Source organism: Vulpes vulpes, chromosome 1 (genome assembly GCF_048418805.1).
Source record: "Vulpes vulpes isolate BD-2025 chromosome 1, VulVul3, whole genome shotgun sequence".
Taxonomy (NCBI): domain Eukaryota; kingdom Metazoa; phylum Chordata; class Mammalia; order Carnivora; family Canidae; genus Vulpes; species Vulpes vulpes.
This window is the reverse complement of record NC_132780.1, coordinates 22,122,186-22,139,534: the sequence shown is the minus strand read 5'-3', so window position 1 is coordinate 22,139,534 and position 17,349 is coordinate 22,122,186. Positions and strand designations below refer to the sequence as shown.

General features: G+C 43.6%; 2 protein-coding genes across 2 annotated transcripts in view; both read right to left on the bottom strand.

Moving 5' to 3' along the window:
- Positions 1 to 582, bottom strand: part of LOC112911920 (uncharacterized) — a 31,537-nt gene extending 30,955 nt beyond the window's left edge. The window contains exon 1 of the mRNA XM_025988624.2: positions 479 to 582. The gene's annotated coding sequence lies outside the window, so the exon portion shown is untranslated. The remainder of the gene's footprint in view (positions 1 to 478) is intronic.
- Positions 1 to 17,349, bottom strand: part of LOC112911926 (uncharacterized) — a 31,753-nt gene that overhangs the window by 4,130 nt on the left and 10,274 nt on the right. The window contains 4 exon segments of the mRNA XM_072747578.1: positions 479 to 605; positions 2,941 to 2,982; positions 4,898 to 5,022; positions 5,215 to 5,407. Of these exon segments, the coding sequence (XP_072603679.1) occupies positions 479 to 605; positions 2,941 to 2,982; positions 4,898 to 5,022; positions 5,215 to 5,407 (487 nt within the window).

Sequence of the window (17,349 nt, the reverse complement as noted above, 5' to 3'; positions counted from 1 at the left end):
TAGAAATGAAGTGTGGCCCTGGGGCGCCTGGGTGGCTCAATTGGTTAAACATCTGCTTTCAACTAAGGTCATGATCCTGGGATCCAGTCCCACATCAGGCTTCCTGCTCTGCTCAGGCAGGAACCAAGAAATGTCAGCAAGAGGAAGGGGGGAAGCCTGGGGCACCGTGGTTCCGAGCATCTTGACTAAGTGACTCAACCAGAGACAAGCCAGGTCTGAGGGATCTCTCAGATAAACTTCAATATTTCTGAACTTTGAGCCCTATCTTGCAAATATTTAGGGCAGCAGGGATGGGACTCCTTGGGGAGAGTGCACACAGCACAATGCACACAGCCCAGTCCCGGCATCAGTAACACATATGCTGGGAAAGCAGGAAAGGAAGTATTACCCTTGGTCTTGTGGAAAGGACAGAGCTGTTCTTGGACAAAGGGGGAAGAAACCAAGAGTCCAACCTAGGACATGGGTGTGAGGGCCTTACCTAGGGAGGACAAAAGCGCAAAGTTCTCCATCATCACAGCATGGTACAAAAATCTCTGAGCTTCATCAAGGAGGCCCCACTCTTCCTGGGAGAAATATATGGCCACGTCTTCAAAGACCACCTGGCTCTGCCAAAATTGGAACATTTGGTTCATGAGTTGCTTCTTGTGTTAACTGTGTCTTATGGATTCTGTATTCATCTGACTGCCATTCATTAATTACAGGGCTAAACTAACAGCCAAATTTGTTTATATAACTCTCCCTTCCAGTCTGGTGCCCATACTCTGAACCACTTCCTCTACTAACTCACACACCAAGTCAACACTTTCCCTCTCCTAAATCAACCCAGGCCAGGTACAGATAACCAGACACATCCCTTCTACCCCAGGTTCACTAACATTATATAAAATAGCCACCACTAAGCTTTTCACTCTACCCTTCCTGCATTTCTCCCAGAGTCCAATAAAGGCTCTGACATAAAGATTCCCCTTGCTGGTGTATATGCTCCTAACCAAATCTAGGGCTTCCCCATGTGGCCCTGTGTTACATGGTGTGCTCCCACCCTCTAGAGAAATAGAGTAAGAACCTTTTCTCAGTGTTATTGGTTTCTCCATGTCATCACTCACCCACCTCCTGTGGGTGCAATTATCAATATGCTTCTCTCTCAAGAGGCCCTTCAGTCCTTCCACACAGCCTTCCCTGCTCATCCTCTTCCCTGACTTCCCAATGTGGGAGCGTTACCAGCTGCCAGTGGCACTGCTGCCCACTTTCTCCTCATTTCCATTGCTCACTGTGTCCAGAACACAGCATAAAACATGAGGAAAGGAGGGGCAGAAGACATCACCTAGGTTGTGGGCCTGACAATGTAGGACGCTCCCTCTCTCCCGCCAGCCACCTACCTGTGTGAGGACCTCACACACTCTCAGCCCTTTCTCCCTTCTATATCATACCAACTGTCCCATAAGCAGTCAGAACTTACCTCTCTCATCTGAAGCCCAGGTACACTTACCTCCCCACCCACATGCCCACTACACATGAGGTCTAGCAATGCTTCAAGCTAACTAGTTTCCCCCTCAAAATCTATCTCATATGCCCTCCAGTCTCAGAAGACTTTCTCTCTCTCTCTCTCTCTCTCTCTCTCTCTCTCTCACACACACACACACACACACACACACACACACTCAGCTTCCTCAGCCTTGTGATGCCCATGACCATCACCCAGGTGCCCAATTAAGAAACCGAGTACTCAGGGCACCTGAGCAACTCAGTCACTTAAGCATCCAACTCTTGGTTTCAACTCAGGTCATGATCTCATGGCTAGTGGGATCCAACCTCATTACAGGCTCTGCTCAGCAGGAGTCAGCTTGAGATTCTCTATGTTCCTCTGCCCCTCTCCCCACTCACATGCGTGCTCTCTCTCTCAAATAAATAAATCTCTTAAATACAAACAAACAAAAAACCCCAGTACTCAGGCCCTTCATTCCCATTCCTGCTCCTCTAATGGCACTGCCACCATGATCTAGAGATGCTGCCTCCTAAATCTGCTCCATAGTTTCATCCTAGCACACACCCAGTCACCATGTTGTGGCTGTCTCCAATTTGAATCTATTCTCGGAACCCTAGGACTCTGTCTTGTGCCTACTTGATACCTCTCCTTGGAATCTCTGGGGCATTTGTGACATAGACAAAAACTAACTCTTCATGTTCCATCTGCAAATCCCTCATACCACTGACTTCCTCCATTTTTATTAGGAAGGATGGGTGCTTGAATAAGGCCAAAAATCTGGGGGCATCCCCGGTTCTTCCCTCCATCCCATCTCTCTTCTCCCTGAGTCTCAATATCATAAAGTATGAGTGGCTCTAGTTCAAAACCCATCCAGAAACCAACTACTCCTCTACCTCCATAGCCACCACTCCTGGGTAGCCACCACTACAACACTTACCTTTACTGCTACAAGAATTTCACTGATAACCCCGTCTGTCCTTCACTCTGCAGTCAACGGGAACCTATTAAAATCTGAGTCATAGCACCTTCCTCTTCTGTTTCTAAACTTCCCTACTTCCCACCAACCTCAGATTAGAGATCCAGAGCCCCAACCTGTCACTTGAAGTCTGATACCTGCATATTCCTATCTAACCCCAAGGTGGCTCCCCATTCTCACCAGATATGAGAGACCAGCAGTCTCCTGAACATTTCAGCCAAGCCTCACCTACAAGCATGTGAATGTTGTGAATCCTGTGGCCAGGACTTCGGGCCACATCTTATAACATCAGTTGTTAAAAACATATACAATCTAAATGTAGGATCCTGGGCCTGGGGAAAGCACATAGTCTTCAGACTCGAGAAAGTGAGAAGGATAAGAGAAGTTTCAGGAAAGTACCACTCCCTGATATAGATATCAGGTGCCAAAACCACCTGCATGACAATTGGGATGTTTGAAAGGTGGGACACCCTCCACTCACCTGCCCAGGGTCCATAAGCATCTCTGCCACCTCCATGGGACACTACGGGCAGAAGGAGACCATGAGAAACAGGTAACCATGGAAGGATCCCATGAGCTGAGCTGGACCAGCACCCCTACCCTGTCCACCCTGGAGCAAAGTGATCTCAGCCTGACAAAGTTCAGCTCCTCTAGAAAACAGTGCTGCCTCTTATCAGCTGTCACCCAGCGCTTCATTCCATGGGATTGACAGTTTTGTGTATATTTTCAGTGCAAATGAAGTGCTGGGATTTTGAAATCTGAGGTCTTTATTTTTACCACTTTAAGATTTCATAAGATACCATACATAAAACTTTACATATAAACAAAAACACTAAGAGGTAAATTAATGTCAAATTAATTATGAAGTGTTTACACACATTTAACTTGTTGAATAGGTTCATTTCTAATTGTTTACCTCTGTGTACATTTTAGAAGGGATATTGATTAATTAATATTTAAGACCACAAATTTTGGGGATCCCTGGGTGGCGCAGCGGTTTAGCACCTGCCTTTGGCCCAGGGCGCGATCCTGGAGACCGGGGATCGAATCCCACATCAGGCTCCCGGTGCATGGAGCCTGCTTCTCCCTCAGCCTGTGTCTCTGCCTCTCTCTCTGTGTGTGACTATCATAAATAAATAAAAATTAAAAAAAAAAAAGACCACAAATTTTTTATACATTAAGTGAACGAGATCCTAGAAAAGGTTGAGCAGGCAGACAAGCTACTAGCACATATAGCAACAGGGTCTGTCTGTTATGGAACCCTCAAAAGGGAGCTTGTTGCAGGCCCTGGACTGGATAGCCGCTCATACCTCATGCACTGAAGGGTGGGAGTAAGGAAGCAGTCCCCTGTCATGGAGCCTGAGGCTCCATTAGCCTGGCTGACTTTTCCCTTGTTCCATAGAGAGTGGCCCTGAGAGTCAGCTGAGTCCCCAAGTGGAGAGTCAATACCAGCACATAACACCAGTTCCACCAAAGGGAAGCTCCTCATCCCAACAACACCCCTCTTCCTAAGGACATAGACAAAAGATCTCTCTTACAGCAAATCTGCTCCTTTCTGAAGCAGCATCAGGGATGCCAACACCTGGTTCCCATACCCTGCCCGCCATTTCTCAGCCCTCACCTCCCTTACCATCAGAAATCATCTGAAGACTCCCTCTTTGATGTGGTCCTCAGGCCAACCTCTGGTGCAGTCCACCCTCCACAATTCTGACAACACAGCCCCCTTCTCCGCCCTCCAGATCTCTACGTCCATATACTCACGTCATGTCTCCACCTGAGCTATCTTAGCAACAAAACGTCCAAAATCAAGCTCAGGATTTCCGAATACTTGCTCCTTGGGCTCGCTTCCCCACCTCCATCTTTTCAGATGCTCGAGTCTTGACATGGCCCTTCACTCCCTACTTTTGTTCACATGTGTATGTGATGCAGCAGGAAGTACTGTCCGCTCCGCTGTCGAACTCCACGCCTAAGCTCATCGTGTCTCCCTCTCCCGCCAGCGCCCGGGTCCAGCCTCCACTACAACTCCTCCGGAGAGGCCCGCGGTGTCTCCTCAGCAGTCTCCCCTCCCCGCCATTCCCCGTCCAGCTCTCCCCTACCCTAAACTTCTGACTCTAGGCAAGACCCGCCCCTCCTCGCCTCCCTGCGACCTCCCGCGGACCCTGGCTGCCCATGCCGCCGCTGCAGGTGACACTCCGCCTCGCCCTCTGTTTCCCGCATACACAGGGGGCACTGGTCCCCTCATCCCCCTGCCCGGACTCAGGAGCACCCGCCCCCCCCCCCCGCACCGGCGGAACCGGGTCCCCACGCCGGGCCCCACCTCCCCCATCCCCGCCTCTAGGGCATGGCTGTGGGGAGCTGAGCGGACGCCCCTCCATCCGGGCTGCGGCGCTCGGGGCGGCGGGGCCAGCGGCCTAAGGGTCTGAGGGTCCAGAACCCACCTGAGCCGGCTTCATCAGCGCGGCCTCCACCTCCGACCAGTGAGAAGACGGAACGAGAAGCGGCGGGCGACCGGGAGGGTACGAGGGCCCTGGCAGCCGCTTTTGCGGCGGGTACGACGCCTCTCCTCACGCTCTTCCGCCTCGTCACCTCCGCCTCCGCCTCCGCCAGGCGCCTAGAAAGCCCTGAACCCCAGAACCGGACAGCCACCAAACTGGCGAGAAGGAACGCCGGAAGTCCCGCCCCCACACGATGCGCACCCATGCAAGCATTCTTCTCTCAAGGCTTCATTGGCTCAGTCGCCGCCGCCACCGCAGACTTATGGGTATCGTAGTTTCCGCTATCGCTACCAACTTCTCCGGAAGACGAAGGCCCTCCTCCTTACGTGGCGGGTGAAGGACCAGTCCAGTCCTCCGCAGGGGCTCTGGGAAATGGAGTTCCGTGGCTCCACAGGTGGTGAGGGGCCTCGCCTGTTCTTTAATGGGACTTACCCAGATTTCTTGGAGCTCAGTCTGGAAGTCACAGAAAGATTAGAGATCTGTTACTCCATATGCTTCGAAGCTTGATAGGTTCCCAAAGGATATCAGATCCAAAGGGACACACCGTATCACGATGCCACCTTGACTCATAGCTGTCAACGACCTTGTCACTTTTCAAATATAGACTGGATCTCTGGAGTTAGTTTTAACGAGTAGCATATTTGTCACAGGATAAGAAAGAAATGTTTCAGACAGAACCATGGAGGGGAAGATATGATGGGGCACTGAAGTAGGTAGGATGAACAACAAGCAGGATGAAGCTGTGCTGATTCCCAGGAAAACATCATTCATGCCTTCAGAGTCAGACAGTGATTGTGTTTGAACCCACTGAGTGAGTAGTATTTCTTGAAACGCTACTACTACATACCTGAGGTATTTGTCAATTCCTTTAAAAATCTCAAATCTGGGGATCCCTGGGTGGCTCAGCGGTTTAGCGCCTGCCTCCGGCCCGAGGTGTGATCCTGAGGACCCGGGATCGAGTCCCACGTCGGGCTCCCTGCGTGGAGCGTCTCTGCCTCTCTCTCTCTCTCTCTTTCTCTCATGAATAAATGAATAAAATCTTTTTTAGAAATCTGTCTGAAAAGAACAGTGATCTGAGACATGCCATCTTCTGCCAGAATGGTGTGTGCTCCTTTCATAGTTGGGGCACCTGTAAAAAGGGAGCATCCTGTTCTTGAGACAAAGGTTAGGGATCCACTACCTATCTCATATCCTTTCTGGGAAGGAGTTTATTGTTTCACTAAAATTCTAGCAACAGTGCCATAACAGGGAGTGGAAATTATCTGTGAAAAACATTTGTGAATTGGAAATTACTGACATGATCAGTTATTCAGAGTGTAGCAGAAATACTTCTAAGGAAACATACATGTAGTACGTTAAAAAATTAAGGCTAAGATCTCAGTGAAGGTTGACAGACCATGAAATCTGAAAAGCAAGAGAATGAAACTAAGCCTGTGGCTGTGCTTCAATCTGGGCCACACTCATATTTTTTTTCTCCAAAATGAGATCCTTTTTTTATACTTGACAATGTGGCCAGTAACTGCTTGGAGGGATAGAGACAATATTTTGAAAGACTTGCCTAAAAGGTGAAATGAACAGGCTAACTGTGCTGTGGTATGTATTTACTGATCTAAATAATGTGGTGTATACCTACTGGGTTTCAGGCACAATAGCGGGTGCATAGGACACATTGGGGATAGGGTTGCCAGCTGCTCTCTGTATTTAGGACTGTTCTGTGTTTGTCTATTAAACATTCATTTATCTGAAGGCCAAACTAATAGTCAAAGATGTGTACTTCTCTCTTAAAAGTCAGTTTCACAGACTTGCAAAACTCCTATTATAAATAACTTGGGGATTCCTGGATGGCTCAGCGGTTTAGCACCTGCCTTCGGCCCAGGGCGTGATCCTGGAGTCCCGGGATCGAGTCCCACGTTGGCCTCCTTGCGTGGAGCCTGATTCTCCCTCTGCCTGTGTCTCTGCCTCTCTCTCTGTGTCTCTCACGAATTAATAAATAAAATCTGTAAAAAAAAAAAATACCTCAAGAACAAACCCTAATGTGTGTTTTGCTTCCTGCCTAATAGGGCATGTCTCTACCTAGGTACTTCCTGACACTTTAGTCATAAAGGCACTCAGTTCCTCCTCCCATGCCCTCCTTCTTGCATGTGACATGGTTTCATGTGGACCTCTGTGGTGTGCTTGGTCTCTTATTTCCAGGATGTTGAAAATTTAGCCAAGTTACCTCATGGTATCATTGTCTCGGTATCCACTTTGTTTGGCCAAGCCACCTGCAGGGACCTTACACTGACAAGTCTTACCCTTTCATGGAACCACATGTCCTACATAACAGCCCAAAGAGCCACAAACAAATGTAAGTTCCTGATAGGACTTTCCAAAGACCCTTGTAATTAATTGTCCACAGCCTCCCAGTACCTTTGCCTTATGTTCACCCTTACATAAGACCTTCTTGAAAAAAAAAAAAAAAAGGACCTTCTTGGAACTTATCAAAACTCAGCTCTTTTTGGTTTGAACTGATCACCTGGGGCCACCTGTGTGGCTAGATCACTTAAACCTCTGTCTCTTGATCTCAGCTCAGGTCTTGATATTAGGGTCATGAGTTCAAGCCCCATAAAGAAAAATGAGTTGACCAATCTGACTTCAGCTGGGAAACCCAAAAGCACTCAACCCATGGACCCTAGTAAAGGCATGTGCACTAGGTCCTGCCTTTCTTTCTGCCTGCACTTTTGCCTTGATGTCCCTGTGTGGCCCCTGGAAGTGTGCCATGTACTTCCTCCAAGACCTGTTGAGTATACATTTCTCTATTTCAACTTCTCTCATGGTCTGTCATTGAACTGTGATCTGATCCACCATCAGGCACCTGGGATCATGAGCAGCTGAAGGCAGATGCTTACCTGGCTGAGCAACCCAGGTGCCCCTCCCTATGATATTTTTAATTTCTGTAGGGTCAGTAATATTTCTTCATTCCAGATTTTCTTAATTTCTCTTATTTTCTTCTTTTTTAAAAAAGCTTTTATTCATTTATTTGAGGACCTTAGTGCTGTACTAAGCAAATGTTAATTTACCACTCATAACACAGGAAACTGTTGAGTAGCACAATTTTCCCCTTAATGGCATTGACCTCTCCATGTTCACCCAGTCACCTTTATAAATCAAGACATGGTCACAATTCAAGGACATGTCCTGTGTTTAATGATTTGGTCCTGATTCCTAGATTGACTTACAGAATACCCTATATACCCTGTATTACAGCTTTTTACAATATATTGCAGAAAAGTCAGCAGTTAGGGACTTAATTACTAGGACCTTCCCTAATTTTTGCCCAAACTTCCTACTTAGGAGCAACCAGAGAATGCCAAATATGTACACTTAACAGATCACACAAGATTCCCACTTTTATTTAGCTTCCCCTGCTACTTCCTCATGCCAGCATTCTACAATCAAGGCATACTTGAAACCTTACCTTTTTTCTGTTATAAAGCATTCCCACTCCTCTGTTTGCCTTTGAGTCTCTGCCAAATGCAGGAGATGGGGAACACATAGACTTTATTTATAAAGATTAACAAAACTCAAGCAGGAAAACACTACAAAAATTGATGAAAATAAAAAGCTGGTTCTTTCAAAAAATTAATGAAATTGACAGCTTTAATTTAGGTAGGTCAAGAAAATAAGAGGAGAGGGGCACATGAGTGGCTCAGTGAGTTAAGTATCTGACTCTTGGTTTTGGCTCAGGTCATGATCTCAGGGTTGTGGGATTGAGCCCCTCTTCGATCTCCATGCCCCACATTAGAGTCTGCTTAAGATTCTCTGCCTCTCCCTCTCCCCTCCCTCCTCTCTCTCTCTCTCTCTCTCAAATAAATGAATAAAAGCTTAAAAAAAGAAAATAAGAGAAATTAAGAAAATTGGGAATGAAGAGGAAATATCATTACTGACGTTACAGAAATTAAAAGTATCATGAGGAGGGGCACCTGGGTGGCTCAGCCAGTTAAGTATCTGCCTTCAGCTGCTCATGATCCCAGGGTCCTGGGATGGAGCCCCACGTGGGGTTCCCTGCTCAGCTGGGAGCCTGCTTCTCCCTCTTCCTCTGCCCCTCCCCTCTGCTTGTGCTCTCTCTCTCAAATAATTAAATAAAATCCCTTTTTTTTTTAAGTATCAAAAGGAAATATTACGGGCAACTTTACCACCAAATTTAAACAACTTCGATGAAATATACAAATTCCTTAAAAGACACAAATTATTAAAATTGATAGAAGAAAATCTACAGGGCAGTCCTGGTGGCTCAGCGGTTTAGCGCCGCCTTCAGCCCAGGGCGTGATCCTGGAGACCTAGGATTCAGTCCCGCATCAAGGCTCCTTGCGTGGCGCCTGCTTCTCCCTCTGCCTGTGTCTCGGCCTCTCTCTGTCTCTCATGAATAAATAAATAAAATCCTTTTTTTTTTATAAGAAAATCTACAGAGAAATACACTAATAATAATTGGACATCTTCCCACAAGAAAATCCCAAGCCCAGCTGCCTTCAGTAAGGAATTCTACCTACCGTTTAAAACAAATGTCACTAGTTTTCACAAAATCTTCCAGAATAGAAAGAATATTCCCCCATCCATTCTATGAGGTTAAGATTCTTTTGATCAAAAAGTGATATACAGAAAATACACAAAAGCTACAGGCCAGGGCAGCCCCGGTGGCCCAGCGGTTTGGTACTGCCTTCCGCCCGGGGTGTGATCCTGCAGACTCTGGATCAAGTCCCGCGTCGGGCTCCCTGCATGGAGCCTGCTTCTCCCTCTGCCTGCGGTCTCTGCCTCTCTCTCTCTCTCTCTCTCTCTCTCTCTCTCTCTCTCTCTCTCTCTCTCTGTGTGTGTGTGTGTGTGTGTGTGTGTCTGTCATAAATAAATAAAAATAAAATCTTAAAAAAAAACCTACAAGCCAATTAACCCTTACTTATATATATAAAATACATACAAATTACCAGAAAATTTAGGGCACTTGAGTGGCTCTGTTAGTTGAGCAAACAACTCTTGGTTTTGGCTCAGGTCATGATCTCGTGGGTCATGAAATCAAGCCCTCTGTCCAGCTGCATACTCAGCAAGGAGTCTACTTGAAAATTCTCTCCTTCTGCCCCTCCTCCCACTTGCACTCCCTCTCCCTCTCTTTTAAATAAATAAATATAAATAAATAAATAAATAAATAAATAAATAAATAATCTTTTTTTAAAACCTTTTTAAATTTATCAGAAAATCTGATTCTTCAACACATATGAAGGATAATACATCATAAGGAAGGGGATTAGTCCCAGGACTACAAGACTGATATAAGTCAGTCTCCCTACTGTGTCAGAAACATATGTTTTGGAATCAAGTTTGAATCAGATCTCAAGCTGGAAGATGCTTTGTGGTGAAGATTAACAGATCAGTATATCCAACTCCCCATGGGAATTGCTGCAGAGACTCTTGCTGCAAAACATAGATAGAGAAGACTGTGACAAGTACGCCTTGTAGTCCCAGTAGGGGTGGAAAGCTGCTAATGATGCTGGCTACTTTAATAATGAGATGGCACCAACTGAGGTGAAGGCTAAGAAGGGGAAAGACACAGTAGATGAGCATGCTCAGCCTCTAACAACCCTGGATCAGTTAAATAAACTTCCCCCAGTATTCAAGAAAGAAATTGTGACTGCAGGGAACGCATCAAGGGTATCTGATGGCGCTGGAGCTGTTAATCATAGATAGTGAAGATGCTGTTACACACACACACACACACACACACACAACTTCACATCACTGGCAAGAATTGTGGGCTATTTCGTGTCTGGATGTTCCTCTATCATGGGTATTGGTCCTATCTCTGCTATCAACGGGGGAACTGAAGAAAACAGGATGGAGTCTTAAGGACTGGATTTGGTAGAGGTGAATGAAGCTTTTGCTCCTCAGTACTTAGCAGTTGAGAAGAGTTTGGATCTTGACCCAAGTAAAACCAATATGAATGGCAGAGCCATTGCTTTGGGTCATCCTCTGGGAGGATCTGGAACAAGAACTATGGCACACCTGGTTCATGAATTAAGGATTGGGGCAGGAAATACACCACTATATCAGTTTGTATCGGAGGCGGCCAAGGCATTGCTGTTGCCATTGAGAGCACAGCCTGAGGGGTAGGTGGCCCACCAAGGCCCCCTGGTACTGTGCTGGGCCAGACCACAGCAAAGCAGGTGATCTTCAGAGCAGCTGTGAACCTAGATGTGCTCTCTACTGCAAGTGGCTGAGTGGGATTAAGGGATAAGGAGGCAAAGATGTATTTCTCGTGAATGAATAAGTATGTAAGTTCTCCAAAATTTGTACAAAATATGATGTATTTCTGCACAAAAAACAAACTACAGAGGCCTTAAAAGAAATTGTATTCTCTTGCCATATAATTACCATTTATACCTTAGGTAATATGATTGCAAGAGAATGGAATAAATAATACTTAAGAAAAAATTGGTTTCAGCTCAGGTCATGACCTCACGTTCCTGGGATTGAGCCCCACTATCCTGCTCTGTGCTCAGTGGGAGTCTGTTTGGATATACTCTCCCTTTGCCCCTCCACCTGTTCATGCTCACTCTCGCTCTCTCTCTCTCTAATAATTAATAAATAAAATATTTTTTAAAAGACAAAAAAAGGAAGAAACCCTAAAACCCCACCACAGGATCATCCCAACAGATGTACAGAAATTGAAACTGAAAGCCCAGAAATAGGTCAACACAAATATCATCCACTTACCTCTGACAAAGAAGCAAAGGCAATTAAATGGACAAAGGACAATCTTTTTAAAGTATGGTGCTACAAGTGAAAAACCACAAGTAAAAAAAAAAATGAATCTATATATAGAATTTACACTTTTCATAAAATTTCATTCAAAATGTATTATAGATCTAAATGTAAAATACAAAATTGTAAGACCCCTAGAAAATAACAGAGGGGAAAATCTATGTGACCTTATGTTTGGTGGTAAATTTTGAGATACAACACAAAAATCACAATTTATCAATAAAAATGGGATAAGATGAAGCTGATTAAAATAAAAAAAATATCTTCTCTGCAAAAGACAAAGTTAGGAGAATATAAAAATGTACAACATATGTCATTAGAAAAATTAGATAAAAAACAACAGATTTCAAAAAATGAGATACCACTACCTACTTGAATGGCTAAAATCTAAAATAATGACAGGGACACCTGGGTAGCACAGTTGGCTAAGCACCTGACTCTTGGTTTCGGCTCAGGTTGTGATCTCAGGGTCCTGGGATCAAACCCCATCGGGCTCTATGCTCAATGCAGAGTTTGATTGCAATTCTCTCTCCCACTCCCTCTGCCTCTCCCACTTATGCTCTCTCTCTCTCCAAAATAAATAAATCTTTAAAAAAATAAAGACTAAGACAATATTAATAACTGGCAAGGATGTTAAGCAACAAAAACTCTTATTTTGTGGAAAATAAAAATAGTATAGCACTTCTAAAATAAATTGGAAAGTTTCTTACATAACTAAATATACTGTTACCATGGAATGCAGTAACCATGCATGTGCCCAAATGAGCTGAGAAGTTATGTCCACACAATATTGCTATATGGGTGTACAACAGGTTTATGCATAATTCCCAAAACTTAGAAACAATCAAGATATCTTTACCTAGGAGAATGAATAAACAAATCTTGGTACATTCATACAAACAATATTATTCAGTGATTAAAAGAAATATGCTATGCTTTGAAAAGACACAGAGGAAACAAGTGCATAATACTAAATGAAAGAAGCCAACTGGAAAAGGCTATGTAGCAGATGATTCCAATTGTAGGACATTCCAGAAAAGCCAAAACTACTGATAGTAAAAAGATCAGTGGTTATAGAGTGAACAGGTAACCTAAGGAATGGGGAAAAATATTTATAAGCTATATATCTGCTACAGATTTAATCTCTAAAATATATAAAATATAAAATATATAATTTACTCCTACAACTCAGTAAAGGACACACACACACAACAAAAAACAAAGCAAAAACTAGGGGCGCATGGGTGGCTCAGTCAGTTGAGCATTCAACTCTCAGTGTCTGCTGGGGTCATGATCTCAGGGTCATGAGATCAAGCCCTGAGTCAGGCTCCATGCTGCGTGTGGAGCCTGCTTAAGATTCTCTCTCCTTTTCCTTCTGCCCCTCTCCACTTGCTTGTGTGTATTCTCTTTCTCCCATTAGAAACAAAACAAAGCAAACCCTATCAACCTGACTTTTAAAATGGGCAAATGACTTCAAAAACCTTTCTCCCAAGATATACATATGGTCAACCGGTATATGAGAAAATGTTCATGGTCACTAATCATCAGTGAAATGCAAATCAAAACACCTGACAGGACAACCATATCAGAAAAGCAAAATACAAGTCTTGCCAATGATGTGGGAAACTAGAACCCTTTCACACTCTTGGTGATAATGCAAAGTGGTACAGCTGCTATGGAATACATCATGGATATTCCTTTAAAACACCAAAAATAGAACTACCATTTGATCCAGTAATACTATTTCCAGGTATATACCCAAAAGAAATGAAATCAGGACCTGGAATAGATATTAGCAGTTCCATGTTCACTGCAGCCCTGTTCATGATAGCTAACATGTGGAAACAAACCAAATGCTCATCAACAGATGAATGGATGATGAAAACATGATATATACAAATTATATTATTCAATCTTTTTATAAAAGATTTTATTTATTTATTTGAGAGACACACAGAGAGAGGCAGAGACACAGACAAGGGGAGAAGCTGGCTCCTTGCAGGGAGCCCAATTCAGGATTCGATCCCGGAACTGGGATCACACCCTGAGCCAAAGGCAGACGCCCAACCACTGAGCCACCCAGGCGTCCCTATACAATCTTTAAAAAGGAAATTTTGCAATACATGACAACACAATAGACTCTAAGAACATTATGCTAAGTGAGATAATCCAGACACAGTATAAAGGCAAGTACTTCATGATTCCAATTAGATGATGAGGAATCTAAAATAGTCAAATTCATAAAATCAGACTGGAATACTGGTGATCTGGAGTTGGGGGAAGGGAGAAATGAGAAGTTTTTAATCAACAGGCATAAAGTTTCAGTTAGGTAGAATAAAATGTTATTTTAGTCATTTTCTTTGCTATTACAGGAAATCCTATTATTTCTCATGTTCAATTGTTAGTATATATTGTTCTATACTTGTTGGAAAACATGACCAAAAAGACATGACCATGAGTTGACCCGTGAGCTAGACTCCAGGCACTCCGAGGCTCCTTATTCCCTCCCTTGTTCTTGGAATGTGGGTCCCGCTTGCCTTTTTCACTCTCAGAGGATATAGCCTTGAGATCATGATATGGTGTGTGGGGAACACCTGCATAGTCTATGTGACTGAGCCCAGGTAAGGCCTCTCTATAAACTTCTAAGATTTGGCAAGCAATGCAGGGATCCATTCATCTTAGTGCTATACAACACAAGCCTTGTATGTAAGTTCCCTTTGCTTATTATAACCACCACCTACCAATCTGGACTGCCCTCTGTGTGCAGGAACTGCTTTTAGACTACACCTGGGAAAACTGAGAGAATTATGAACTTGACTACCCATCAGTGTCAATATTGAGTGAATAATTGCATACTACACAAACTTTTTAAAAAAATATTTTATTTCTTCATGAGAGACAGAGAGAGGCAGAGACATAGGCAGAGGGAGAAGCAGGCTCCATGCAGGAAGTCCAATGCGGGCGGGACTCCATCCCAGGACTCCGGGATCACGCCCTGAGCCAAAAGCTGCTCAACCAGGTTCACGCCCTGAGCCAAAGGCAGCTGCTCAACCGCTAAGCCACCCAGGTGTCCCTATACAAATACCTTTGAAGGGAAGTTTTATCATCTAATGCCAACTCTTCAGAAGACTCACAAAAATTGACACATGCATTTTGGTTATTTGCTATTTTATATACACACAAAGTAGACAGCATAACCTCCTTGCCTTTTCATTGTGTTGTTTCCATGGCTATGAAGAAACTTTTTAGTTTGATATAGCCCCACTTGATTAGTTTTGTTTCCTGTGCTTTGATGTTAATTTAAAAAAATTATTTCTAATGTCAATGTCAGGGAGCTTTCCTTTTGTGTTCTTCTAGCTTTACTCTTTCAGGTCTTACGCATTTTTCCAACACCATTTATTCAAGAGACTATCCTTTCCCTCATTGTATATTCTTGATGCCTTTGCCAAAAAATTAGTTGCCTTTATTTGTGGGTTTATTTCCTGGCTTTCTCTTCTGTTCCATTGATCTATGTGTCTGTTTTGATGGCAGTACTGTATGTGTTTCATTAGTATAACTTTGTAGTGTAGTTTGAAGAAAGGGCATTTGATGCCTCCAGCTTTGTTCTCCTTAAGATTGAGCTAGTCAGGGCAGCCCCGGTGGCGCAGCGGTTTGGCGCTACCTGCAGCCCGGGGTGTAATCCTGGGGACCCGAGATCGAATCCCACGTCAGGCTCCCGGTGCATGGAGCCTGCTTCTCCCTCTGCCTGTGTCTCTGCCTCTCTCTCTCTCTCTCTGAATAAATGAATAAATCTTTAATTTTTTTATGATAGTCACAGAGAGAGAGAGAGAGGCAGAGACACAGGCAGAGGGAGAAGCAGGCTCCATGCACCGGGAGCCTGACGTGGGATTCGATCTCGGGTCCCCAGGATTACACCCCGGGCTGCAGGTAGCGCCAAACCGCTGCGCCACCCAGGGATCCCAATAAAAAAATCTAAAAAAAAAAAAAAAGATTGAGCTAGTCAGTGTCTTTTGTGGTTCCATATAAACCTTAGACTTTTTTTTTCTATTTCTGTGAAAAGGTGTCATTGGAATTTTGATAGGGATTGCATTCAATCCGTAGATTACTTTGGGTAGAATGGACATCTTAATATCATTAATTCTTCCAATCAATGAACATGGGATATCTTACCATTTATTTGTGTCTCTGATTTTTTTCATCAATGTTTTATAGTTTTCAGGCTTTAGATCTTTCACTTCTTTGGTTAAATTTATTCTGAAGTATTTTATTCTCTTTGTGGCTATTGTCAAGAAGATTGTTTTACTAATGTCTTTTCCAGATAGTGTGTAGAAATGCAAAACTGATTTTTATATGTTGATTTTGTATTCTAAAACTTTACTGAATTTATTAGTTTTTACAGTTTGTTTTGGTACAGCCTGTCATCTTTCCTACATATAAGAACAGTTTATCTGCAAACAGAGACATTATTTCTTCCTTTCCATTTTGAATACCTTTCAATTATTTTTCTTACCCAATTGCTCTGGCTAGGACTTCCAGTACTACGTTGAATAAAAGTGGAGAGAGTGGGTACCCTTGTTCAAAATCTTAGAGGAAAATATTTTGGCTTTTCAATATTGAGTATGATGTTAGCTATGTGCTTTTCATATATGCCTTTTATTATGTTAAGGTATACTCAATTTGTTACAAACTTTTTATCATGAACAGGTGTTGAAGTTTGTCAAATGCTTTTTCTGCATTGAGAGGATTATATAGTTTTTATCCTTTAATGTGGAATATTACATTTACTGTTTTGCATAAATTGAGACATTCTTGTATCCCAGGGATAAATCCAATTTCAATAGTGTAAAACTTTTAGGGTGCTGAATGTGGTTTGCTAGCATCCCTTTGAGAATATTTGCATTTATGTGTATTAGTCTCCAAATATTTAAAGTGATTTTTAAAAAAGGTTTTATTTATTCATGAGAGAGAGAGAGAGGCAGAGACATAGGCAGAGGGAGAAGCTGGCTCCATGCAGGGAGCCCGATGCGGGACTTGATCCTGGAACCCCGTGATCATGGCCTGGGCCGAAGGCAGACGCTTAACCGCTGAGTCACCCAGGTGTCCCCAAATATTTAAAGTTAAGAGAAAGTTCTGCCTGAATTGTTGAATTGCTACATTGTACACCCGAAACTAGTAAACACTCTATGTTAACTACACTGGAATTAAAATTTTCAAAAATTGAAGACAAGAGAAAGTTCTGTCTGGAAGTGGAAGATCGAAGTGGGTGTTGTTACCAGCAGTGTTGGGTTGTGAGGGGTTAATTCTTGCCAGTCTCAACGGTATTCAAGAGACAAAAACTAAGGCCTGAACTCAATCCCATCCCAGCATGTGACTGGACAAATACATCCTAGTGGACCATGGCCTTACAGGAAGAATTTTAGGTACCTGAAAAGTAAAAGCATTATAAAGTTTCCTGTATAAATTTAAAATAGTTTGATTAAAATAGTTATAAAGCATGCATATAAATTTTATTCAAAACTGAAAAAGACAACAGTAAAGTCATATTAAGTAATGAGGATTTCGGGCAGCCCAGGTGGCTCAGCAGTTTAGCGCCTGCCTTTGGCCCA